Below are 26,386 nucleotides of genomic sequence, written 5' to 3'. Positions count from 1 at the left end.
CCCGGTATTTGATGGTGAATTCGTAGTTGGACAGGCGGGCCATCCATCTCTGCTCCAGGGCACCAAGTCTTGCAGTGTCCAGGTGTGTCAACGGGTTGTTATCCGTGTACACGGTGAACTTGGAAGAGGCAAGGTAATGCTTGAAGCGTTCGGTCACTGCCCACACCACTGCCAGGAACTCTAGCTTGAATGAGCTATAATTCTCAGGGTTTCTCTCTGCGGGCCATAGTTTTTCGGCTGGCGTAAGCGATTACCCGTTCTTTCCCCTGCTGGATCTGGGACAGTACGGCTCCTAGCCCGATGTTGCTCGCGTCCCTGTGGAGGATAAAGGGCTGGCTGTAGTCAGGGTACGCCAGGATTTCATCCCCCGTGAGGGCCATCTTCACCTGGCAGAAGGACTCCTCTTCCAGCTTTTCCCACCTGAAAGGCGGCTTCTGGTTTTTGGCCTTCCTGGATTGACCTATCAGGAGGTCCTGCATAGGGGCTGCCATTTTGGTGAAACCGGGAATGAATCTTCGGTAGTAGCCTACCAACCCGAGGAACTGCCGCACTTCCTTTATGCTGGAGGGTCTTGACCAGTCCTTAATCACGGTGATCTTATCGGGGTCGGGAGCCACTCCGTCAGCACTCACCACGTGTCCCAGGTACTGCACCTTTGGTTTCAGGAGGTGACACTTGGAGGGTTTCACCTTTAGGCTGTAGCTTGCCAGGGCGTCAAACACTTCTGCCAGGTGTTTCAGGTGGTCCTCATAGGTTTTGGAATAGACGATGACATCGTCCAGGTATAACAGGACCGTCTCGAAATTCCGGTGTCCCAGACAGCATTCCATCAACCGCTGGAAGGTTCCTGGTGCGTTGCAGAGCCCGAACGGCATACAGTTGAATTCGCTGAGACCCATCGGGGTGGTGAATGCGGTCTTCTCCTTGTCTGCCTCTGCTACAGGAACCTGCCAGTACCCGCTAGTAAGATCCAAAGTGGAGAAGAAATTAGCAGATTTTAATGCAGTTAAAGATTCTTCTATTCTAGGTAACGGGTACGCATCTTTGTGTGTGATACGGGTGACCTTTCTGTAGTCTACACACATTCTCATTGTGTTGTCCTTCTTTTTCACTAGAACTAGTGGAGCTGCCCAGGGGCTACAGCTGTCTCTGATTACCCCAGCCTCCTTCATGTCCCGCAACATCCCCTTTGCATGCTGATAGTGTGCAGGGGGTACAGGTCGGTATCTTTCCTTTATGGGTGGATGATCTCCTGTGGGGATGTGATGCTCTACCCCCTTTACTCGCCCGAAATCAAGCGGGTGTTTACTAAAGACTCTTTCGTACTCCTGAACCACCCGGTAGACTCCCTGTTTTTGGTGTGAGGGAGTGGAGTCAGTACCCAAATGCAGTTGCTGACACCAGTCCTCCATTGGTTTCTTAGAACCGTTATCTTCCTCTGGTTGAGATGGAGGCAAGGGTTCCACGGCCCTTACAGAATTTTGGTTTATGGTGAACAATTTGGCTAGCGTGGCATACCGGGGCAGGTATACTTCTCTCTCCCCAATATTTATGATGCGGACGGGCACCCTCCCATGGCGTACATCGACCACCCCCCGTGCTGTCAAAATGGTGGACCTACTGCCTGAGTAGACGGTTTCTACCATTGCTTGGTAGTCTCTACCTCTTAGACCAATAGCTGCCCGGCACCAGATCATCATCTCACTTTTCGGGGGCATGGCAATGGGGAACGGGTCACACATTCTCACGCTACCTATCTCACCACCAGATAGTTCCACTTGTTGCCGCTTCATCAGTGCCCGGATCTCTTTTTGGAGCACACGCTGCTGGCTGTAACTGGCGTTCTTGGCAACCTGCTGTAAAATGAGAATCACCTCTGCAAGACAATTTTCAATCATGTTAGTTCCCAAGGTTATTCTAGGGTGACCCTCATGACGGTCAATGTCCACAATAATCAGTCCTTGTGCCGCCAGTTCGACTTTACCGATCTTAATGGTCACCTCCTTGAATCCCACCTGTGGCACAGGCTGACCATTGCTGGCGATGATACTCAGGTCGTCATCTGGGTAGCGGGTTATGTCCGAGTCATTCCAGTACCGCTTAAAGAGCACGTACGGGATGGTGGTCACCTGTGACCCAGTGTCCTGTAGGGCACTCATAGGAATGCCATCCAGTACCACAGGCAAGACCGGACGTCCCCCTACATATTTATCACGCCAGTTCGATGGGCCTGATGATCTTATGCCTGGGGGTTGGCCCTCTACCCCAGGTTGTGCCCGTTTAAATGACAGTACCTTGCCATATGTCCGGGTTGATTGTAGCGGCGGCAGATGGGTTGTCCGTCCTCGTTGTATCTGTCGCTAGGTCTTCCTCTGGACGTTGGGATCCTCCTCTGTCGGCGCCACGGGACGTCCTCCGGACTGGTGGCCAGCTTGATCCTTCCTGGAGGAGAGACCTGTAAAGACTGCACAGTTCGGGTTAGCGCGGCTACACTTTTAGTTAGCTCTTGGACCTGATGGTGCAGGTCGGTAGCCGTGTTGGTATCCGAAGCCTGCACACCAGCTCCTACAGACTCTGTAGACAAGGGCGCCGCCTCCTGGTGATAGGTAATAGCAGGGCGCCGGTGGGTTACAGAGCTACCCGGTGCCGGTTCTTGGAGCACCCGGATGGCCCTGTCTTTGAACTTTGCAAAGTCCAAACCAGGGTTCTGCAAGGTCATGGCACGTAAGTGGGTTCGGTGGGCATTGGACAGCAGACCCTCAATGAATTGCTCAGTTAACAATTCATCTGCATTCCGCACACTGTCAGGGTCTGCCTGTTTAATGGCTCCCAGGGCCTCTTGCAAGTTCAAAGCATAGCATTGCACCCATAAAATTTCATTTTGATCTCTGCTGAGGTGCGGGTATCAAAAGTGTCTCTCAGACAGGTTAAGATCTCTTTTACAGTCTCCTTGTCCCGGACTGACCAGGACTTTACTTCACGTTGGGCTGCCCCGGTTAGCTGGCCTACCAGTATGCTCACCTTTTGTCCCTCTGTCAGGGGGTACACCTTAAACAGGCTGTACAGTCTCTCTTTAAAGTCGCTTAGGGTATGCGACTCCCCTGAGTACTGGGGCAGCCAGGCCGCTCCGGGGATATAGGGCATTGTAAATGGCATTACTGCGGCAGAGGCCGCGCTGTTGGTAGAGGGTCCCTCCGTATCCGTCATCTTCCTCCCCCCTAGTTAAGTGTGGCCTACCTTCTGCTGCTTCTTCTACGTAGGCCGCGGCTCCGCAGACGATCGTCAGGGTGGAGGACCTTGCGTCGCGCTCTGGTGACGTCAGCGTCGCTCTCTCTCCCTTCCAGGACCTTGCGCAGCGTCGATGCGTGGGGCGGAGCTTCGGGTCTCGCGCACTTTCGGCGTCCACTCCCCTCTTCTTCCCGCGCGGCATCCCGAAGATGGCGTCCGATGGCGGAAAAACGACTGCGGATGGCGGGAAACTTTTGAAGATGGCGGGAAACTTTTGAAGATGGCAGGAAACGGCTCCAGATGGCGGGAACCTTCACCACGGCAGGTAGGACAGTCTTTTGAAGGCGCGCAGTACCCGGTGGTTGCGAGCACGAAATCCTGCCGACTACGCAAAAGCTGACACACCCCCTGGGCCTAGTGTGGACGTGTGTGGGATACCCGGAGCCGGGTCTCTGGGGGTTGTAGTATCCGTGGCGGTGACCCGGTCCCGTGGCTCAGGATGGTCAGGCCGATGGCGGTATTTTGTGGGGGTTTTAGGTTAATTGTCTGACTACGCCACCCGTGGATTGCGGTCAGCGCGGACCGCCGCTGCAAGGCAGACCGCTGGGGCTGATGGTGTGTGCAGGTGAGGTAGTGTGACTCCCCACGGGAAGAGTGGAGCCCCAGGGTAGTGTAGTTGATGGTGAGGGTGATAGTGCACGGGAGTCCCAGCACTAGTAGTGCTGGTGCGGTGATGAGGCAGGAACGACTCAGAGTCTTTGCAGTGCAGTTCAGGGTCTTTACTGGTGATATTAAGGCAGACCCTCCCAGGAGTACTGGCTAACATAAGGGGCCTGGTCATTCTGTGAGCAAACAGGAGTTCCCCTGGCCAGGTGGAGTTGTAGGCCTCCCGTCTATCTGCACTCTTTCTGGCTACCTTGCTGTAAGCGGGTAGAAGTAGCCCACGTCCCTGAGTATACCGTGTGGTGCTCACCCGTATGGCTGGTGACTTGGGGCCTTCTGTTAGCCTCCGCTCCTGGATGGCGGTGCTGGTCCCTTCCTTGTGACTGAGCCTCCGGGCTTCTATGGCCAGAGGACCTGGAATCCCCTGCCGGCTGGTTTCTGCTGCTGGGTGGATATCAGTCCCCACAGCCTCGGACTCCTGTGCCCGGTTATTAGATTCTTCTGCCAGGGCGAGCTATATCTCTGCTTAGCTTCCAGCCCCTGGTCTTCTGCTCCTAGCTCCTACAGAGCTCCTTGCTGACACTTTCCCTGTGTCTGGAACTGTCTCCAGGCTCTGACTTCCAGACTCTGACTCCCTAATCCCGCCCCAGACCCAGTTTATAAAGGCAGATTCCTCCCCTCCCAGGTCTGGGTGGGCGGTGTTGCATGCTTAGGGCTCGTGACCAGAGAAACCTCCCACTTGCTCTCAGACGTAATATTCCTATTACTGTGGCAACCAGACCCCTGGGGTGCCACAGAAGCAGTAGCTGTGGCTCTTTTGGGGTCTGTAGAAGGGGAGCACCACTCCAGCTAGCTCATTTTCATGGATTCTGTGAACCTGTGGAGGCTTTCCCCTCTTTATAGATAGCAGATATTTTACCTAGAGTCACCATTTAGCCCCCGTCACCCAGTTATATATAGTTTTTACAAGACTGCTGTGTGATATTGAATGTCTTAGCATTTGAAGGCCCATTTTTAATTTTTTCCAGGGGCCTACTTTGTCTAAAACAGGCTCTGATTGTAAGGAGAGAACCTGGGGAGCAGGGAGAACAGAGACCAACATCACCCAGAAAGTGACACCTGTTTCGAGGGCGGGACTGGTCTCTACTTTTCCTGCTTGCCGGATTCTCTCCTTACAGTGCGCACTTACAGCAAACTTTCTTGCCAACATGTCACTTCTCATCAGAGCTGACAATAAATCAATGCATGAACCTATATCTTCCAGTATGTTAAACAGCCTGTAGTCCCCATACAGGGACTACAGTACTGATGGAAAGTAGTCAGTATCAGAAAAAAACATTTCTGAAGTCATGATGACTTTTCATGTCTACAGCTTGTCTCTGCAGACCGCCATTTTCCAGTCTTCTGCAGCACATCCCAACATAATGTCCTTTAAATAACACTGTCACTATAGTACCCCCTAAATAATATCTGTCCTACACTGTGCCCCTAAATAAATAATTGTCCCTCACTGTGTTCCCTGCATAAAAAATGACCCCCGCGCTGTCCCACTTAATGTACATGATCTCCACATTGTCATCTGCTATAAAATATTGTTTCTAAAGCATCCTTAATAATGAACTATAAATGCCACACTGTCTGCCCTTATTAACTATAACCTACACAATGTCTGCCTTTATTAGCTATAAGCTCAACACTGTCAATATCTTAAGTGTCTCTCCCTCATGCTGCTCTCTTTCCATACTGGGCCCTCTCTTTACACTGTCCCCTTACATTGTGTTTTACTATACTTCCAAGTCTCTATACTGTACCTCCTCCTCACACTCCCCTCTCTGCATAATGTACTGTGCCCTCACAATGTCTCCTCACACTGTGCACTCTTTATATTGGCCATCCCATACTGTCCCCACACACAGCATCCCTCTACAGTGCTGTTTCATTACTGTGCCCCCTTCTCACTCTTTTCGCATCTTACTGTGCCCTCACACTTTCCCTAACATGCTGCTCCCTCTGTATACTATCCTCTACACTGTCCTTCACATTGTCGCCATATTGCCCCCTCTCTATACTAACCTCCACACTGTCCTTTACACTGTCCTGCTACTATGCACCCTGTCTATACTTTCCCCCGCACATTTCCTAGTCTCCATACAGTCCCCTCAAACTGCCCAGTTTTTATGCAATCCCCCTACATTGTCTAATCTCTATACTGACCCCTCTAACATTGTTCAGTCTCTATACTGTGTGCCTTCACGTACTCCACTTATACTGTCCTCTCACTTTATTCCCCCACAAATAACATTCCTCTCCTCTTCAGCTACATTGGAGGGCTTACCTTACCACCACATTTAATTTTCTGCAGCGCAGGAATGACGTCAGCAGCGTGATCAAGTGACCTCATCATGCTGCTGTATATTGCCCTGAACTCGGAAGTGCTGAATTCTGAATGGGGTGATTACAATTGAATGCAGTGAGCTAGCTACCTGTTCTCTGAGTAAAGGTACCGTCACACTTAGCGATGCTACAGCGATCCCAACAACGATACGACCTGGCAGGGATCGTTGCTGCGTCGCTATGTGGTCGCTGGTGAGATGTCAAACAGTCAGATCTTCCCAATGACGCAACAACGATACGGCGACCCGTAGCGACCTGTATAACGATGTCGGCGGTCGTTGGGACCCTGTCACATAGCAGCTACTCTGACGATTCAGACCTCGATGAGGGACGACTTCTCAGTTCTGAATCCCCAACTAGGTCGTTGGTAAGGTGTCAAAAACACCGATGCATGCTACCCAGCGGGACCTCAACGATCAAAAAATGTTCCAGGCAATTTCGACACAACCAGCGATCTCACAGCAGGGGCCTGGTCGCAGCTACGTGTCAAACATAGCGAGATCGCTGCTGAGGTCGCTGTTGCATCACAAAACTTATGACTCAGCAGCGATCTCGCTAGCAATCTCGCTTAGTGTGACGGGGGCTTAAGTTTTCAGTTGAACAATTGGATCAAAGAACAGATGAATCCCACTTTCGGGGGTGGAAAAATGCCAGCCACTGGGACACACCTCAGACCACCGAATAAGGTGGCCCAATGGTGCTCCCCAATAGCGGCACCTTGGGAAAGAGTCCCACCTTCTTCCTTTCTCCTACAATACAATAAAGACTACAATAGCCTCCCCTTCTCTAATATGAAATCAAGGTGGGTGAGTATAATTCACATTTTTGCATGCATGGCAACCCAGCAGCAGTTCTACACTACTGCTCACCTTTCGTCTGCCAGTATATGCTCCAAGCAGTTATAATTAGTGCTGCTTACCAGTTTTGCCCCTGTATAAGGATTACAATAGCCTCCCCTTCCCCAACATGAAATCAAGGATGCTGAAATCAAGGATGCTGAGTATAATTCACATTACTGCATGCATGGCAGCCCAGAAGCAGTTCAACACTATTGCTCAGTTTTCTTCTGTCAAGTTATGCTCTGAGCAGTTAGAATTAGTGCTGCTAACCAGTGAATTCTATATGATGTATGCAGTATACAGATGTGTCAGTGTATCCTATGTGATGTATATACTGTAGTCTTAATGTATCCTATCTGATGTACACAGTACAATCTCAGTGTATACTATGTGATGTATATGGCAGTCTTAACCCCTTCACGACATATGATGTAAATGTACGTTATGTGTCATGTTCCTGCCTTTGATGTGGGTTCACATGCCGAGCCCGCATTTTTCTCCGCACAGCCATCATGTGCCTTTAACTCCACCCACTGCTGTTAACCTGGTAAATCCCACTCTCAGTCTCTGACAGTGGCATTTAACATGCACCGACAGGGGGGCATATCATTCCACGGTCCCATCAGCGGAAAAAAAACATGCGCTCTTCTAATCACTGATCTCTGCAGCAACTGTGTAGAGATACAGCAGAGCTGAGTTATGTATCATTACAAACACTTCCAGATTTCATCTCGCAATACTGTCCGCTCTTAATCTCCCAACACACTGATTGCCACAGTGAGAGGAGATTTGGAAGGGTATGTAATAATATATAACTCAGCTCTACCGTATCTCTGCACACTAGCTATAGAGATCAGGGAGGAGGTAAAGCTGTGTTATTTTCTCCCTTGCATGATGATGCCTGCTTATAATTGGTCAACTTCATGCAGGGGAAGAAGTATATGATCCAAAGACAATTATCTATTAAAACCTAGTTGAACTTAACATAAATTCTAACTTAAATTATACAAGCTAATATCTCTGCAACGGAGAGAAGAAACTAAAAAATAAAACTGTTTTACTAAAATCTGCAGCCACTATTCCATGATGTGACCAGTTTAACTTGCTGGTGAAAGGTCCTCTTTAAAATATACCTTTATTTATACTTTCTAATAATTAATTTCCCTTTTCTAACCCCTTCTTCACATCTATCGTAAATGTATGAGTCCATGTGTATGATGCGGGCTCAGCAGCTGATCCCACACCACTACCTGAAGATGCTGTGTTGCACAGCCAGCATCAGCTTATAAAAGCAAAAATTAGAGCTCCGTTCCTTTCTGTTACCACTTAAATTTCACTATCAATCTCAGTCCAAATAGTTAATATTCAATGCGCCCATCAGCCCCCTGGCTACATGATTGCCACATACTGATGGGTTGTCATTTCAGTTGATAGTTTAATGAAGGCTTTGTCCCTGCCATAACTGAATTTCTGCATTGCACCATCTGATCCGGGCGATAATTTGCTGGGACATCCACTCCTGGGATCACTATTAATTGGTTTGACTGTTTTCTTTTATTGCAATAATCTTTTTCTAATTCAGATGTCTTTGGCATTATTGTTTACACATGCCTGAATGCTCCAGATCAGCAAACTGACAAAACTTCAGAATTATAGAGGTGGTCATACTAGCTGATAAAAAAAAAATAATCAAGCACATAAGATCATCAGCACATGGCTGCTACTTACCCTGCTAATTCTTGTGGACAGTGTTCTTAATTTTTCCCACTCTGTTTCAACATTTTTGCTTACATTTTAACATAAATAATAAATGGTATAATTTGCACGTTCTTTTGTTCATCTGTTATGTGAGGTTGTATTTAACTAATTTTAAGTTCTTCTAAAGAAAAGATCAATTACAGTATCTTATGTCCTGATGCAAAGAGCCATGAAATTCAACTTAGTTTTTGTCTTGACTGTATGGTGGAGTATGCTAAAAACATGAATTAGTCCAATAACATTGACATAAAAGGCCTGCCTGAGGCCACTGTCCAACTTAGTTTTATTTTCTGTGTATATGAGATATGAGTAACCCTGCTAATATCCCTTTCAAGGTACATCAGGCCCAAGAAGGTACTGATCCTACCTGAGATGCAGTGTGCTGGATTCATCTTCTTTAAAGTTAAAGCACCACTCCAGCGGGTTTTTCTATTACAGCACTGGAGTGGTACAACAACTCTAAGTGCCTTGACCCTAATATTATACTTACCAGCTGCTGTCTTCAGCTTTTCCCGGCACAGCTCCCGTCCAACTCTATCATCTTGTGACCGTATCTTGTGACTGACCGGGTGTCAAAGGTAAGGGTCACAAGCTCTCAGTGTAAGTGTATGAGGACCTCATTCTGGTCTTGTTCAGGCTCTCACAGACTTACATTGACTAGTGACCTCTGGATCACCCAGCAAACACAGGAGCGATCTAATAGGTCACAACATGCAGAACACCAACTGGTGCGACACTGATAAAAGATGAAGACAGTGGCTGGTAAGTAAAATACTAGGGGCTGGAACTTAGATTAGTTGCACCATTCCAGACCTGCAATAAAAAATGATGGCATAGTGTTTTTGAGAGGGTGTCATGAAGCAAAGCAGAAAGCGAAGACTTGATCAGCTTTTATGAGTCTTATCTCATTACATACTGGTATAAATTAGTGATGTTATATGCCCTGAAAGCGATCAGAGAAAAGGATCTTCGATATTCTTGGGGATATCGATTTGATTGCAAATGTCCTCTTTAATGCAAGCTTCATTTCACGATTCCGTAAACTGTATATTAAAGGGTTCAGCATAGGAATAACCAGGCTGTAAACTACAGAAACAATTCTGTCTTGTTCTAAGGAATATGCTGAACTAGGTCTAATGTACATAAAGCAAACTGTACTGTAGAAGAGAATCACACAAATGAAGTGAGAGCCACATGTGGAGAAGGCTTTACGTCTGCCTTTAGAAGAGTTACTTGTAAATACAGCATGTAAAATGGATGCATAGGAGATGACAATGACAATAATGGACATGGCAATGACTGAAGATGCAAAAATAGAAAGAATAAATTCATTTATTGTGGTGTCAGAACAGGATAGTTTCAGCACAGGGGGAATGTCACAAAAGAAATGGCGAATATAATGAGAACCACAGAACGAAAGACGAAAAGTACAACACGTCTGTATTAATGAGTGAAGAAAGCCCGCTCCATATGATCCACTAAGTAACTGTAGATATTTCATCCTGGTCATGTGCTTCAGATAAAGGAGAAGAATACATATTGCTACATAGCGATCAAAGGCCATGGCTGCAAGTAGAAAACTCTCAGTGCTCCCAAGTGCAATAAAGAAATACATTTGGACAGCACACCCAATGTACGATATGCTTTTTTTGACCGTAATTAAGTCAACCAACATTTTAGGTGTAATGCTTGAAGAATACCAAAGATCCACGAATGCCAGGTTAGAGAGGAAAATATACATTGGACTGTGCAGGTGAGTATCTGTCGCTATCAGCAGAATGATCGCTAGGTTCCCAATAACAGTGATGAGATACATGAACATGAACACCAGGAAGAGGAAAATTTGAAGGTCTACTTGATCACCAAATCCCAAGAAGGTAAAAGTGTTTACTGATGATGATGAACCATTATATACATGAAAATCTGTAAGAGAGATTAAACTGTATTATAAATGATATTGCCAATTAATAGAATTGACACCAAAAGGCACATGTACTGAACTGCTTTAAGACTTCAGTTTTTTTAAATTTGATATTCTAGAGCTCTGAATGTTATACCTACTGATGTCCATCCTAATATTCTTGTTTCCTGTAAGAAATGCCAGAGGAATAGTGTAAACTGAGACACTATTGTATGCATGCAGTACAGTAGACATGAGTCAGGAAGGTTAAAAACAAGAAAATAACTGCAAGAATATGTTGAAATGTGGTAATGGTGTTTAAAATATCTATATATGCATATTAGCATCTTCCAGCTTGACATCTCTAGTGCTAACTATTGGAGACCCACTAGAAGTAAGTGTCAAGCCCAATATGAGCCTTGCCTCATCACTTATAATACTCAACCAAATCAGAGTATTCTCTAAAAAGGAAAGATATGTATTGAGGTTCCTACCCCTCATCAATGCAAAGTAGGATAGGGGGTTAATGGTTCTCCTTGAGGAAAGCGCCAAGATGGCATTGGGAGAAACATAAGCCAGGTATGTAAATTAGCCTCTTCCAAGAGAAGACTAGTTGGCCTCCCAGTATCACCTATTGGTGGGATCCAAATAACTTATTTGGAGATGAAGAGGACAGGAATTCTAGCGCAAGTAGCTATCTTAAAAGTCAATATTAATCTTTTAAATGATTTTGTCCTTTCTCTTGCACTTATGGGGCAAACACCGAAAAACACGTCTGCAAATAAAGTTTCTGGTTTAGCTTGTTGTGGTAAGTCAGGTGTCAAGGTCCTTTAAGAGTCAATATTGACTTTTAGGGTTGCTACTAACTCGCCCAGGGGGATTTGGGGGACTCGGTACCCGGGCCTTTACCTTCTGTGGATGTCACGGCAGTCGGCTCCCGGGCCCGTAACCTGGGGTCACTCTTTAAAAGGGGGTTTTGTTAACAGTTTTGTCTCGTGGCGCCACCTGTGGCTCCTGGTAATGGGTACCAGCGCTGCTGCAGACCTCCAGGGGTGATGGGATGGCAGCTGGGATGTTTCTGCTCCCCACAGGCGGAGCAGGCCCCCGGGGCAGAGTTGATGCAAGTGATGCAGATGGCGATGCTGGGCATTGTATTGCGGGAGGGATAGCGTGGTAGAAATAACTGACAGAAAGAGTGGGGTGCAGTCATCCGAGTTTACTCACAGTTCTTTAGGTTCCTCAGGTACACTGTACAGGTGTCAGCCACCCACGTCGCACTGCATTTGCCAGGCAGGGGTTCAGCACTCCCTCAAGTATATCAGAAGCACTTAACGGGACCCCCTTTCTTTATGTTCCTTCCTTAGCCGACTTCTCGGGCTGGGTCTTCTCCCTTCTGCCCTGCGCCCCGCCACACAAAATCCCGATTGGGTAGCCTGAGATCCCTCTGGGCAACTTGGAGTTCCCGGACCTGACTTGGTGCCCTTCACGGCGGCTTAGGTGCAGTTGTGGCAACTGCACCTTGAAAGTGCAAAAGCCTCCGGCTTTCCAGCCGAGACCTGGAGTAGCTCGGCTAGCCCAGGGACCGGTTCCCTTCTTGCGGCCTGATCCCTCTGACACTTGGCAGATTCGGGCGTACGGGTGCCGTCCTGCACTCACTGTACCCCCTGGGATCCCTTCTGCTCCTTAAGAGACTCTGCTCCTCTCCTCTTCTCTCTCACTGTATAACTAACCTAACCTACTCTAAAATGGCTCCCCTTTATATATACCTCTTATTCAAGTGCTCCCCTGTTCTACGTCCTCCACCCACACCCACTACTGGTTCCCCCTCACTTTTGGTTCCCCCCACTCCAGCCAGGGACAGGGCAGCAGAAGAAGTGCATAATGCCCTTCCAGCCGGCCTGGAGTAGTATAGTGTTGAGTGCAGGTGTTGGGGTCCCGGGCAGTACTCAGAGAGAAGGAGATGCCACATCTCTGGGTGAGGTGCAGTACCTCTGTGGCGACTGAACCCTCAGGGGCGCCACACTACTTCCAATAGATGGTACCAGAGTTCCTGTCTTCTTTCTCGGAAGCAGTTATTTGCATACCTCCAATAGGTGATAATGAGGAGGACTACATTTTTTCTTCTCCTGCAAGAGGTTATTTGCATATTTAAATTTCCAGAGGAGCATTGTATGGCTAACAAGTCTTTGCACTCCTCACAAGAAGACTCCATAGACTCTCTTTTGGAGGTAGTCACTTATAGGTGCTTATGCTGCTAAAATCCATTCAGATGTATGTAATGAAATTTCAGGCAGAGACATTTCTACAATAAATCTGCAATTTTAACAAGATCTAAGAATTGCTTAAATAAGGAACGTGTACTTTGTCTTATTTTACAGCTGTTGGTTCTTAAGTCTAAAATGCCTATGTGTCTGTTATACAGGACTCTGTGCATGATCCTATATAAGAAGACTATAGTGCTACCAGGGAAAGAACAGATGTAGCGCTGTGTGCAGCGACTTACTATAAGATTTATTTTGTCATAGATGAATGTTAGAGTTCCAAGTAACTAATGTATTAATTGAGAAATATATATAATATATAAAAGCAATAAAAAGTCATCTGGAAGTCAGAGAAAATATAGTATACAATAGACAGAAAAATAACACCGACGATTGGTAATTTTATCCATGAATTGCGTCATGTTGATTTCTTGTTCTTGTGGTAATTGTTTGGTTTTCCTGTTAAATAATATGTCTTGTTCATTGTAGAGAGCTGCAATTACCTATATTTACACTGAATATACCATTTTTATAGCTCTATGTGCACGCCAGGGGATAAATTAACTAGGGTATAGATGTCAAGAAAGATAGTTAAATAATTAAATAGAATTTAATTACCAATGTCCCTAATGTACTGAAATTATTCTTGATCCTTCCTTCTCTCATGATTCCTATATACAATTGGTATAATAATATTATATAATTGGTACTGAGACATACAACTATGACTGATGAGATGAATTCTATACATGGCCGACTTTTCTTGTCCAAAGTAGGGCTTGTTCAACTTTATGGCACAGCATCTAAGCTGGGTGATTTACCAACAAAGAGATTTCACCTACAGTGCTCAGAAAATAACAAGAAAATCAGAATGCATTACATATTATTATATAATACTATTCTACTGTACAGTATGTTTGACTCTTCTTTCCTGCAATAGTTGTCATGTATTTTGACCCTTAATGCGCTGAGAAAATAGCATTTACTTTTTTCGGACTCACTCACAGTAGAATATAATATAATAATTTGTTTGACAATAATACACATATAAACCCTTTGACTAGTGCCGACCCATCTTTTAGAGTTATTAAAGGCCCTTATTCTTTAGCGTTGTAAAAAAGACGAATAAGTAAATAGGGCTCCCTGCAAGGTGAAAATGCAGCAAGAGGGCTCCCTCTTTAAGTCTATCGGCACCCCAAGATCGCTTTCATGGGTTCCAATAGTTCATATTGCAACCTGAGGTCATTTAAAGAAACACTCCTATCAAAATGTTTATGCTCTTAATATATTGCATTCATCATAGTATATGGCACTGTGTAGGTATTAGTGCTCATTTTGCCATTCTACCCAGCTAATTCTTCTCTTTTCCATTAGGACTACGACATAACATGATTAAAAACTGACTAGCTTAATCCTTCTAAGCTCTATGTAGAAACAGGAGGTCAATTTTCCCTGTATGAGTCATAAGTCATTGCAAAAGGCCCTTGCAAGGGGGGAGGAGCAGAGAAGATGGGTCAGGAGTTCAATAGGGGAATGATAAATGCAGGGACAAGAGATTTCCTGTTTCTCTGCTTCTATATAGATCAGAGAAAAAAGAAGAATTAGCTGGGTAGAAGGGCAAAATATAGGGCTATATAATATGGTGACTGCAATATATTAGGAGGATAAAAACTTTGTTAGAAGTGCTTCTTTAATGACCTTGGTGTGCAGTGGCCTCTGAAGTCCGGTCATCAGCAGGGTCTAACAGGCTGGATCAGTGAAAAACTGATAGGTCTCATGCATTGCATGTAGGGTTGAGCGAGTATGTTTTATTAACCCTTTCGCCGAGTATGCTCGGGCCGAGCTCCGAGTATTTATAGCTGCTCAGCGATAAGGTTAAATCGCTCCCGTGTGCATGATTTGCAACTTTTTGGCAGCTTTATTACATGTGAGGAACGTGTAAGAAATAGACATTCCTCACATGTAATAAAACTGTCAAACAGTTGCAAATCATGCACACGGGAGAGATTCAAACATATCACCGAGCAGCTATAAATACTCGGAGCTCGGCCCAAACGTACTCGCCGAAAGGGTTAATAGAACATACTCGCTCAACACTAATTGCATGAGGACTGCAGTGTAGTGTATGAGACTACTGATCAAAGTAGAAAATATTCAAGTCCCATAGTGAGACTAAATAGGAAAAAAAATCAATAGAATTTGTAAAAATGTAAAAAACAGCAAAAAAGAAATCAGGTAAAACTGTTTTGCCACCAAAAAAGCAACTTTTATTTAAAAACAAAAATAAACCAAAAGAGTACATATAATTGGTATCACCATGCCCAGACCGACTTGAACTATAACGGTGTCACACTATTTATTCCACACGGCAGACATTGTAATGTAGCTTTTTCATCATACTGACACACAAAAAAATGGAATAAAAAGCGATCAAAAAGCTGTATTTAAAAAAAATCTGGCACTGCTATAATATTATTGACCTGAAAAAAAAAATCAGTTTAATCACCATGAATAAGGTACAAAAAAAAAATAAAATGAATTGCTGGTTTTCATTCATTTTGCAACCAAAAAACTATGAATGAAAAGCAATCAAAAAATGTTCTGTACCCCAAAATGGTACCCATAAATATTCAACTCGTCTGGCAAAAAATAAGCCATCATATAGTTTTGCTGGCCAAAAATTTGAAAAGCTATAACTCACAGAATATTCGACAATAAAAACATTTTTTTTCTGTACAAAAGCATTTTAGTGTATAAAAGAGGCAATACATTAAAACCTGAAAAATATAGCTGTCTTCTCATATCACTTATACCGCATGGTGAATGGTGTAAAAAAAAAATTGTTCTTTAACTGCTCTTTATTTGTTCATTCTGCCTTCAAAAAAATCAGAATAAGGCTCGGTTTACATTTATCCTGTGCTCTACACTACGCACATGCCTCAGGGTTTCCATTTAAGTCACAAAAAAGTGTGATTCAGACAAAGCCCCATACTGATCATTCACTATAATGAGACAAATGGAGTCACTTTGGACTCCATTTGGCCTCTTTTCCGGTAGTGTCCGTCTTTTTCAGCATCATTTTAGTCATGAAGCGGGCAAAAGTATGGTTGACCACAGTTTTGTGCACTCCTAAAATGACGGTACATCACTGGAGCAGACACCTGAAAGAGTCTAAAGTGACTCCATCTGCCCCACTATAGTGAGGGATTTCATGGTTGTTTCATCTTAATTGCATTTTGTTTCGGTTTAGACATAAGTGTTAAGCGTAAAGCACAGGATAAATGTTATCCTAGCTTTGTACTGATAGTGATCAAAAAATGTAATGTACCCCTCAAAACGTTAAAAATAAAATCTTCAAGTTATAACGCAACTGTTATTGGACATATAGGGGCTTTCCATGTTACTGGCAGTACAAATGCTCTAGAAAAGTGACATGGCTCTTCTGCCAAATAAAATCCAGTGAAATCTGCACTTCCAAATTCAAATGCAGCCCCCACCCCATTGTGAGCCCTGAATGGAAGTTAGCGTCCACATGTTTGCCATTACTGTAGTGAGGAAAGTCCACTTAATTTACAAGGTGTGTGTCTCCAGAAACACAGGCTGGGCACAATGTATGGGCAATAAACTGGCAATTTTCCAGAAAAAAAGGCATGGAGTGGATGTTGCAGAGGCAAATAAACCTGTAAGGTCAAAATAGTAATTGCAGCTGTAGATGACTTCATTGAGAGGTTTAATTTTTAAAATAGGGTCACATTTAGGGAGTTTCTGCTGTTCTGGCATTTTAGGAGCTCTGCAAATGTCGCCAACAAACTATCCCAGCAAAATCTGTACTCCAAAAGCCAAATAGAGAACCTACCTTTTAAGCTCTGCCATGTGGCCAATCAGTATGAATTTCCACACAATTACAGGCATCATATCATGCATATATGTCTGAATTACTTCAAGTGAGCCATGCTATGGATTAATCTTCGAACAAAACGCTACTTACAAGCACCAAACACAAAAACAACAAAGCGACCAACAAAAGTCCTGCAATTGATTGTATGTAAAAAATCTCAAATCTTTATTACGTGTACAAAACAATCACAATCATTAGTAGCAATCTAAGAACTAAAGGCGCAAAACACCACGTGCAACCGTATGCAGGACACACAGCCAACCCAAGTTACAGCCACATGATGGAAACCATACACACATGTGGATTGTGGTGTGAACACTACCAAGACCTGAACTGCTGTAAGATGTTATCTATAATGAATTGTCTGTTGACACAAGTATTATATACAAAAATAACAGAATCCATTGTTACCTTATGTAAGGTAGTCTTAATATCAGCAGCTGGCCACTCTGATCCATCCATGCTCAGGACCATACCCCGTCATTTTAAAATGGCCCATAATTGTGACAGTACACAACTTAGGATAAGAGGCATAGACCAATTACAGGTCAACATGAGAGAGGGCAAATTAAGTCAATGCCTAGCTAGATTAGAATCTAGATGGATTTAGACCTTGGACACAGTTCACCCCAAAGGATTAAATGAACATCTTAGTTTTGTTACATTTATCTGATCGCCCGAATGCAGCCACATATCTAGCTGTTGTTTTTAACGTGTTTTTAATTTTTGTATCATTATTTTTAGATATTCTTGCAATCAATCGGTGTTCCGTGTATATTCATCGTGGGATTAATCTGTCTCAGTGTCTTCATGCATGATGCATCGTGAATATATGTTATATATGCACCATTGGACTGGCTGATTATATACGTCTATCTGTATTCAATGAATATGTTAATGTTTATTAAGGTGTATTCTTATCAGTCTACATTGTACATGTGCATTGTTCTATTTATGTATTTTGGTGTAATTATATGTGCATTGTTCTATTTATGTATTTTGGTGTAATTATTATAGCTATTTGTGTGCACCTTATATCCCTTTGAGAATATGATTGATACTACTTTCTGGTTGGGATGATCTTGGATATTTGGGGAACTTATGCACTAGTACTAAGTATTTATAATTGTGAATTAATGCACTTTTACAAAAGATTGAGGCACTGATGAAACTGACTATACCAGTGAAATATTGTTCCATCATGTAGTTATGGCTAATTATGTCAGTGAAAAATTGTTCTATTCTTCATATTATATAGGGTTGATTTTAATGACAATATTTTTGCAATATGAGGATGACTCTATTAGTAGATCATATATATAATCATATATAATAATATGTGGTTCATTTGATTCCAGGGTGGACACACTTTGATGGGTTGACAGATTTTATTAATATATTTATCCCCACACTCTTACAATTATTTCCCTTGGGCCGGTACGCATGTGACGCGCCCCCTGGGCCGTGGGTCACCCGGAACCGGGCTTCAGTGCGATGATGGGGGTAGTAGTGGCGACCCGATCCTGTGGCTCAGGGTGGTCAAACCAAATGGCGGCAGTCTATTTATAGGGTTTTGAATGTCCGACTACGCCACCCGTGGATTGCGGCTATTATGAACCGCCGCTGCAAGGCAGTCCACTGGGGCTGATGGTGTGTGCAGCTGAGATAGTATAACTCCCCACGGGAAGAGTGTAGCCCCAGGGCAGTGTAGGAGGATGCTGGGGGTGATGGTGCAGGTGCAGCATAAATCACACAGAGTCAGTGATGCAGTCCAGGGTCTTTTACTCACAGTTGTTATCCGAGTCACTTCTGCAGGGAATGACTGCCCAAGCCGTGCTGCGTCCACCAGGTGAGGAGCTCGGTCAACCCCCAGGCAATTCAGGAGTATGGCACAGGACCCCCTTTTATCCTTTGTCTGGCCTCTCGTGCCCTACCAGTGACCACACTTCTGTCCAGCTGCCTCAGGCCTTCTCTTGGTGAAACCTGTCACCGGTTTCCCTGACCCTATGTGGTGCCTTCCTAGTGGGTGTAGCAGGGGGTCGCACCAATGTATGATCACGACCTTCGGTCTTTGACTGAGGGATAATTTACCTCCACCAACTTGGGAATCCGGTACCCTTATTCTGCCTGACCCTTCACCCGATATCTCGTGGGTTCTTAGGGTCCCTTCTGCCTTCTTGTTTCTGGAGCCTTTCTACTCCTTTCTCTCCACCTTTCTTCCTTCCTTCTCCTTCTCCTCTTCTCCCTTCTAGCTCTGGCCTTCACCCTAGGCCTTCCTCGTGGAGATGAGCCGCAGCTCCCTGTCAGCTCTCTCTCTCCTTCTGCTCTGACTGACTGAACGAACGAACTCCCTCCTAAGATGGCCCCCACCTTTTATCTACTTTACTGTGTCTGAGCTCAGGTGACCGGCAACCAATAAGCTCCTTCCTATGCTACAGAAACCGTCCCCTTCTGCTCCTACATCACTGGGTTCTCTCCCCCTTCCCTCTCCAGCCAGGGACATAGTCAGTTGTGCCTGAATACTAATGGGAGCACCGTTGAGCTGTCCCCCGGAAATGGGGAGTGTGTGTGTGTGCAGCTAACTGAGCCCTGGTCCATACTCCATCCTTACCTGGGAGTGCAATATCACACCTCTGGTTGAGGTGCAATACCCCTGTAGCGGCCGAGCCCTCGGGGCGCTACATTCCCCCCTGGTAAACCACAGCACGTCCTCGGGCTGGAACAAAGCAAAAGATAATTCAAAAACATGCAAAATTTTTAGAATGCATTCGCATATAAGACTATAACCAGTTAACCCATCCCTTTATGGGAGGCACTTTTTTTTTTTTTTTTTAACGTTACTAGCTCATTTTTCTCTTTTAACAAGTATTACAAGACTTTCTTCACACATATAAAACACCATAAAACTCTTTTAGCAGCATATAAACTTTTCAAGTAAAACATTCTTTTAGTAGATTCTCTTCTTCACTGGCCACTGTGCAACTTGCGACCAGGTGTCCATTTTCCTATTAAGTGCAAAACTTCAGCAACCTTTCAAACATGTGGGACACTTTGTCCAGAGGTAGACGTTGCTGTACTTTTATAAAACCAGTAGGGGGCGCTTAAAGAAGCACAACTATTTACAGGGAATTGGCTGCTCCCAGTCCTCGGCCGATTGGAAAGGGGAATGGCTGCTCTCAGTTCTCAGCCAGGTGGGGAAGAGGGATGGCTGCTCTCAGTCCTCAGCCAGGTGACAGTTCAATCATGATCAACTTTGCATCTCACATCAACTTTATATCACACAAACAGTTCCTTTTACCCTGATGGGCAACTATGTACACAGGTACTCTGCCACTCACTAGTAGCGGTATCCTCCTGCTGCTCCCTCCTCCTCATATTGATCTTCAGACCCGTCCGGGTCCTCTTGATATCCGGGTTCGGCGAGCTGGCTGTACAGGTCAGTCCCAAGGGGTGGTGGTTTCGGGACCGGGGACGCACGCGGCTGGGAGGCGCCTGTGGTGGTCAGGCCTTGCGACCGGGCCTGGAGCGGGCCGCTTCCTACCACGCCCGGGGTCAGGGGGCACGACGTGGGGCGTGGTTCACGGTGGTGTTCGCGGCTTGGGGCCTAGGTGGAGGCGGCGGGAGCGTGGTAGCTGCGACAGCTCCCGGGGTTCCTGGCTCTGCAACCGGATCCGGGGGCGAGCCCGCAGCATCTGGGGTAGGGGCATCCGCCTTACTTGCCTCACCTGCAGCATCGTCCTCGGCCTCCGGTCTCCTCTCCCTGTCCTCGGGGGTAGGCGCGCTGCTGCATGCTGATGGCGTCTCCTGCGGCCGGGTGACGACCCGCCGGGCCATCTCCTCCTTCCACCCGGCCATGACGTCCCGCTGCGCTAGGACCATCCTCCGGTCCAGCTCCTCCAGCGCAGTCCGCATGAACTCCGGGTCCTCTTTGGGGAGCTGTGCTATCAGTTCCGTGAGGCTTCATGGGGGCTCAGCCTGCAGCTGGTCACGCGCCAGGGTGCTGGAGCTGGTTCCTGTCTCCATCTCCGGGTGCGGCCTGGTGAAACTGATCCAGACCACATCCTGCCCCACAGTTTTCTTCTCTTTCCGCCCCCATTGGGGGTGGTCCTGGGGCAATCTGCTGACAATCACTTTCAGGGGCAGCCCCCCCACGTTGATGGACATCTCTACAGCCGCACTCATGGCTGTTGGGGGTGGACTCCGTCGTTGGCGCCATTCTGGGACCTGGCCCACGATGGGAGGTGGCCTCCTGTTGTCTTCTGGCGTGCACATTATGGCGTCCGTTCTGCTGGGGAGGACGCCATTTTCAATACAGTGAAACAGTCTCTTTTCAGGCACGCAATACCCGTTTGTGGCGGGTTGGTCACAATCCTGCCGACTACGCCAAAGTTGACGTGCCCCCTGGGCCGTGGGGCACCCGGAACCGGGCTTCAGTGCGATGATGGGGGTAGTAGTGGCGACCCGATCCCGTGGCTCAGGGTGGTCAAACCAAATGGCGGCAGTCTATTTATAGGGTTTTGAATGTCCGACTACGCCACCCGTGGATTGCGGCTATTATGAACCGCTGCTGCAAGGCAGTCCACTGGGGCTGATGGTGTGTGCAGCTGAGATAGTATAACTCCCCACGGGAAGAGTGTAGCCCCAGGGCAGTGCAGTAGGATGCTGGAGGTGATGGTGCAGGCGCAGCATAAATCACACAGAGTCAGTGATGCAGTCCAGGGTCTTTTACTCACAGTTGTTATCCGAGTCACTTCTGCAGGGAATGACTGCCCAAGCCGTGCTGCGTCCACCAGGTGAGGAGCTCGGTCAACCCCCATGCAATTCAGGAGTATGGCACAGGACCCCCTTTTATCCTTTCTCTGGCCTCTCATGCCCCACCAGTGACCATACTTCTGTCCAGCTGCCTCGGGCCTTCTCTTGGTGAAACCTGTCACCGGTTTCCCTGACCGTATGTGGTGCCTTCCTAGTGGGTGTAGCAGGGGGTCGCACCAATGGATGATCACGACCTCTGGTCTTTGGCTGAGGGATAATTTACCTCCACCAACTTGGGAATCCAGTACCCTTATTCTGCCTGACCCTTCACTCTCCGCCTTTCTTCCTTCCTTCTCCTTCTCCTCTTCTCCCTTCTAGCTCTGGCCTTCACCCTAGGCCTTCCTCGTGGAGCTGAGCTCAGGCTGAACCGCAGCTCCCTGTCAGCTCTCTCTCTCCTTCTGCTCTGACTGACTGAACGAACGAACTCCCTCCTAAGATGGCCCCCACCTTTTATCTACTTTACTGTGTCTGAGCTCAGGTGACCGGCAACCAATGAGCTCCTTCCTATGCTCCCGAAACCGTCGCCTTCTGCTCCTACATCACTGGGTTCTCTCCCCCCTCCCCACTCCAGCCAGGGACATAGTCAGTTGTGCCTGAATACTAATGGGAGCACCATTGAGCTGACCCCGGAAATGGGGAGTGTGTGTGTGTGCAGCTAACTGAGCCCTGGTCCATACTCCATCCTTACCTGGGAGTGGAATATCACACCTCTGGTTGAGGTGCAATACCCCTGTAGCAGCCGAGCCCTCGGGGTGCTACACTTGCGCGTTATGGTTTTCGTGCACTCCCTGGCACTTGGCATCTATCTGTGAGGATCTGTGTTGGTCACAGGTGATGTGACTCTGATGCAGGACTCACATGATGCTGATGCCGCGGACCACCCGGACTGTGGTGATGCAAGATGCGTCATGAAGGTCCTTAGGGAAGTTGATTGTTTGCCGGACACATAAATAGACTATGGATATATTGTAGGACCGCCCCCTGATGAAGGTTCACATGGACCAGCAGAAACGCTAGTTAGAGCGTGAAACAGCTGTCTTCCACTTCTTCCCCACACTCCCTGCTTTCCATTCATTTTATCCGAATATGAAATAAAGGACTCTTATTTTTACATAAACGGTGAGTGCAGCTTTTCATCATCTCCTCTCTATTGGACTGATACTTTGTAGGACCACCTTTCACTGAAAATACTGCTGAAAGTCTTTTGGGGTATATTTCCACCAGCTTTGCTCGTCTAGAAGCTAAAATTTTTGTCCATTTTTCTTTGCAAACTAGCTAGCTAACTAGCTCAGTGAGTTTCGATGGAGTGCATCTGTGAACAGCAATTTTCAAGCTTTGTCACAGATTCTCGATAGGATTTAGGTCTGGACTTTGACTGGATCATTCAAGCACATGAATATGTTTTAATCTAAACCATTCCATTTTAGCTCTGGCAGTATGTTTAGGGTTGTTGTCCTGCTGGAAGGTGAACCTATGCCCCAGAATCAAGTCTTTTGTAGCCTCAAACAGGTTTTCCTCCAGGACTGCTCTGTATTTAGCTTCATTAGCTTTCTTCGACATGCCACGTAGGGGACACAGCTAGCATGTGAAAGAAGGTGCTCTGGTCAAATGAGACCAAACTAGAACCTTTGGGCTAATTGCAAAATGCTATGTGTTGTGAAAAACTAACACTGCACATCACCCTGAAAACACCAGGGCGTGGATACTCGCTTGCAGTCTAAGGAAAAATTAAAGCATCAGCAAATAGAGAACAGTGGACCAAACACTGTGGTCCCCAGGAATCTGCCCAGGGGGGAAGAAAGGTTCCTCATTCCTGCAGTATGGTAAAAGTTAGGTATATTGGTTTTAACCATTCAGTGTATTGATACACTAACTCTGGCGGCAGTTGACGTAGGCACAGGTACAAAGTTTCTTGATGCAAAACGGGTAGATTTATTACAGTCCATAAATCTTCATAAACAAGGAAAGCATAAACAGGCTTTCTCCAGCATACAAATCAAAAAAAGTTAAAATAAACAATTTAAATGTCCAGCAGTCTCCTAACTCCTGTTAAGGAGATCAGTACCCAGAGGTCTTTCACCTCTCACTCACAGACCTACTGTAGTTGGCCTCTAGCAGAGCAGGCCAGAATACCAGAGGTGTTTCCACTTCTACTCCCAGACACCTATGGAGCAGCTCAGCTGCGCTTTTAGATCAGCTGCCAGTCCTAGATTGGAGATATGGGAGCAGCCAGTCCCGCCCAACTCTTCTGACTACTCCTTAAAACCTGGAGCCATGTTGCCAAAAAAACTCTCAGCACTAACTTTGCTAGAGCCTGCTCTCCAGGTTTCACATCACCAAAGCCAGGCACCTCAGTGATACATATACTCCATCCCGGACTTGTCGAGCTGCCACTTTACATAACCCCCTCTGCTCAAAGCCAGGAGCTGGGCACTTTCTGCCAACCAACAGTGAACCACTTTCAACCTGACATACCTGGTAGAGCTTCCTTTTCTCTGGTTTGTGAACTTTATAATTTTATAATTGTCATCACAAACCCTTTCCACCACTTCAAAGGGTCCATACCACTTGAACTTACTCTCTACTGTGGGCACTAACACCCACACCTGATCCCCAGGTTTAAACCATTTCCCTGGATCGTGCTTCTTGTGCCTTAAAAAGGAACTCTTTAACTGGCCACTCACTTTGGTCCCTCGATACAACCGACCCTTATGCCCAGCTAAATGTGCAACACGATTATCACCACCCGGCTTGAGAGGAATACAATGTATCACCATCGCATTCTCACGAGCATCATTTAGCGTTAAGTCCCTGAGTTGAGCAGTTCCAAGGTTTCCTAATTCTTTTTGCAAACGAGAAGGAAAATTAAAACTTGTCTGCCGTGGCATGTGACGAGGTTTCTTAAGATGTGACCTGGTTGTTAACTTAGCCACTGGGCGACATCGCTTTCCCCCACATGTCCCAAAATAAAGGAAAGTCACATCTAATAATCACAGGATGCAACAAAGATTGTGGGACACGAATCCACGGTCTGTGCTTATGTCAACCCAGGCCACAAGAAAGTTCTTTGCGTCTCTATAGATACACCTGACATCCACCACCTTCCCGGGGACTATCACATGTGGAAGTTTGGCACTTGCCAGGGTCACCAAACTTCCAGAGTCTAGTAGACCAGTCAATTTCATCCCATTCACAGCTACTTGTCATGCCTGAAATTCCTCATTAAAATGTGGTACAGCACTACACAAAGGTTGGCAAAACAGGAGCTGCGCCGACCTAGACTGAAGTCCATCGACTTAGAGTTCATGGGACAATTGGCTGATATATTCCCCAGGGCACGATGCCTCCACGGATAAAGTCAGAGATGTACCACTAGAACCCGTCTAATATGTTTCCTGAACTTTTGAATGTCCTACAGGTGCGGATTTAGTCCCCTTCTTTAGGGTGTCAGCCCCCTTTGGGAACCCCAGTAAGGTGATCTTAAACTTCCTTGAATTGAACCAACTTTGCCACTCTCTCTAGCATCTGTACTGGGGAACAAGACTCAGGCTGCATCCATTTTTGCACCAAGTACAGGAGGTCAAACATCTGGGACCAGGGAGTTTTATTTCTTTGATAGCCCAAGTGATGCACCCATCATGTCCTGACTACTAGTGTTACCCCAAGACAAGCCAAAATCTCAGCTTTGAGTTTGCCATACTGCTTGGCATCCTGAAGGGCCAGGTCAAAGTATGTCTTCTGAGGTTCTCCAGTCAGATATGGAACCGAAACCTCCGACCACTGTCCCGGACACAACTTCTCCCGATCCGCCACCCTCTCGAACATCATCAGAAATGCCTCGATGTCGTCACCCAGTATAATTTTCTGCAATGCCCCTCTTAACGTCTTTCTCAAGTGGGACTCGTCACTTTGGTTTAGGGAAAGTACGGTTTCCCTACAGCGGACAGCCTCTGCCAGGAGTTCCATCTGCTTGTGATGCTGCTGCTATTGCTGTAATTGTTGCTGCTGCAGCTGGAACTGCTGCATCAGGAGTTTGTTGGTCTCTGGCTGGGTTTGCTGTTGCTGCTATTGCTGCTTCTGGATATTAGTCTGGACTAGCTCTATAACAAGCTCCTCAACTTTGTCTGTCTGTGCTTGCACTGCTTTTTTTCTTTCTTTACCTGGAACAAACAGTCTTTCCATCAACCACCTGTTCTCCTTAGGATTCACTGCCCAATCAACACCGATTATAGGGATTTATTCACACTGGAAGCAGTTGAGGTAGACATAGGCTCAAAGTTTCTTGATGCAAAATGGGTAGATTTATTGCAGTCCATAAATCTTGAAAAATAAGTAAAGCAAACAGCCTTTCTCTGAATACAAATCAAGAAAAGTAAAAGCAAACAATTTAAATGTCCAGCAGTCTCCAAACTACTGTTAAGGAGACCAGTGCCAAGAGGTCTTTCACCTCTTTCTCACTGATCTCATCAGCCTCTAGCTGAGCAGGCCAGAACAGAACACCAGAGGTTGCCCCTTTATATCAGCTGCCTGACCTAGACTGGAGATACGGGAGCAGCCAGTCCTGCCCATCTCTTCTGAATGCTCCTAAAAACCTGGAACCATACTCTTTTGTTAAAAAACCTCTCGGCACTGT

General features: G+C 46.1%; 1 protein-coding gene across 1 annotated transcript; it reads right to left on the bottom strand.

The window, feature by feature from the left end:
- Positions 1-9,816: 9,816 nt before the first annotated feature.
- Positions 9,817-25,578, bottom strand: LOC141167279 (olfactory receptor 5F1-like). The gene is made up of 3 exons (XM_073654710.1): positions 25,414-25,578; positions 24,229-24,503; positions 9,817-10,822 (listed from the first exon to the last, which is right to left on the bottom strand). Exons 1-3 carry the CDS (start codon positions 25,576-25,578, stop codon positions 9,817-9,819), a joined length of 1,446 nt encoding a protein of 481 aa, XP_073510811.1.
- Positions 25,579-26,386: the final 808 nt, after the last annotated feature.

The sequence above is a fragment of the Phyllobates terribilis genome, unplaced genomic scaffold (genome assembly GCF_046119375.1).
Source record: "Phyllobates terribilis strain yellow unplaced genomic scaffold, ASM4611937v1 Scaffold_11__3_contigs__length_659146591, whole genome shotgun sequence".
NCBI classification, from domain to species: domain Eukaryota; kingdom Metazoa; phylum Chordata; class Amphibia; order Anura; family Dendrobatidae; genus Phyllobates; species Phyllobates terribilis.
The sequence above is the reverse complement of the archived record's forward strand: the minus strand, read 5'-3'. Positions and strand labels throughout refer to the sequence as shown.

Coding starts and splice junctions, on each gene's coding strand:
- LOC141167279 (XM_073654710.1), bottom strand. CDS start 25,578: ATGTTCGAGAGGGTGGCGGATCGGGAGAAGTTGTGTCCGGGACAGTGG. Junction 24,504..25,413: donor AGATTTTGGCTTGTCTTGGG/GTAACACTAGTA, acceptor ATTCCTCTCAAG/CCGGGTGGTGATAATCGTGT. Junction 10,823..24,228: donor AGAAAAGGAAGCTCTACCAG/GTATGTCAGGTT, acceptor TTTATAATACAG/TTTAATCTCTCTTACAGATT.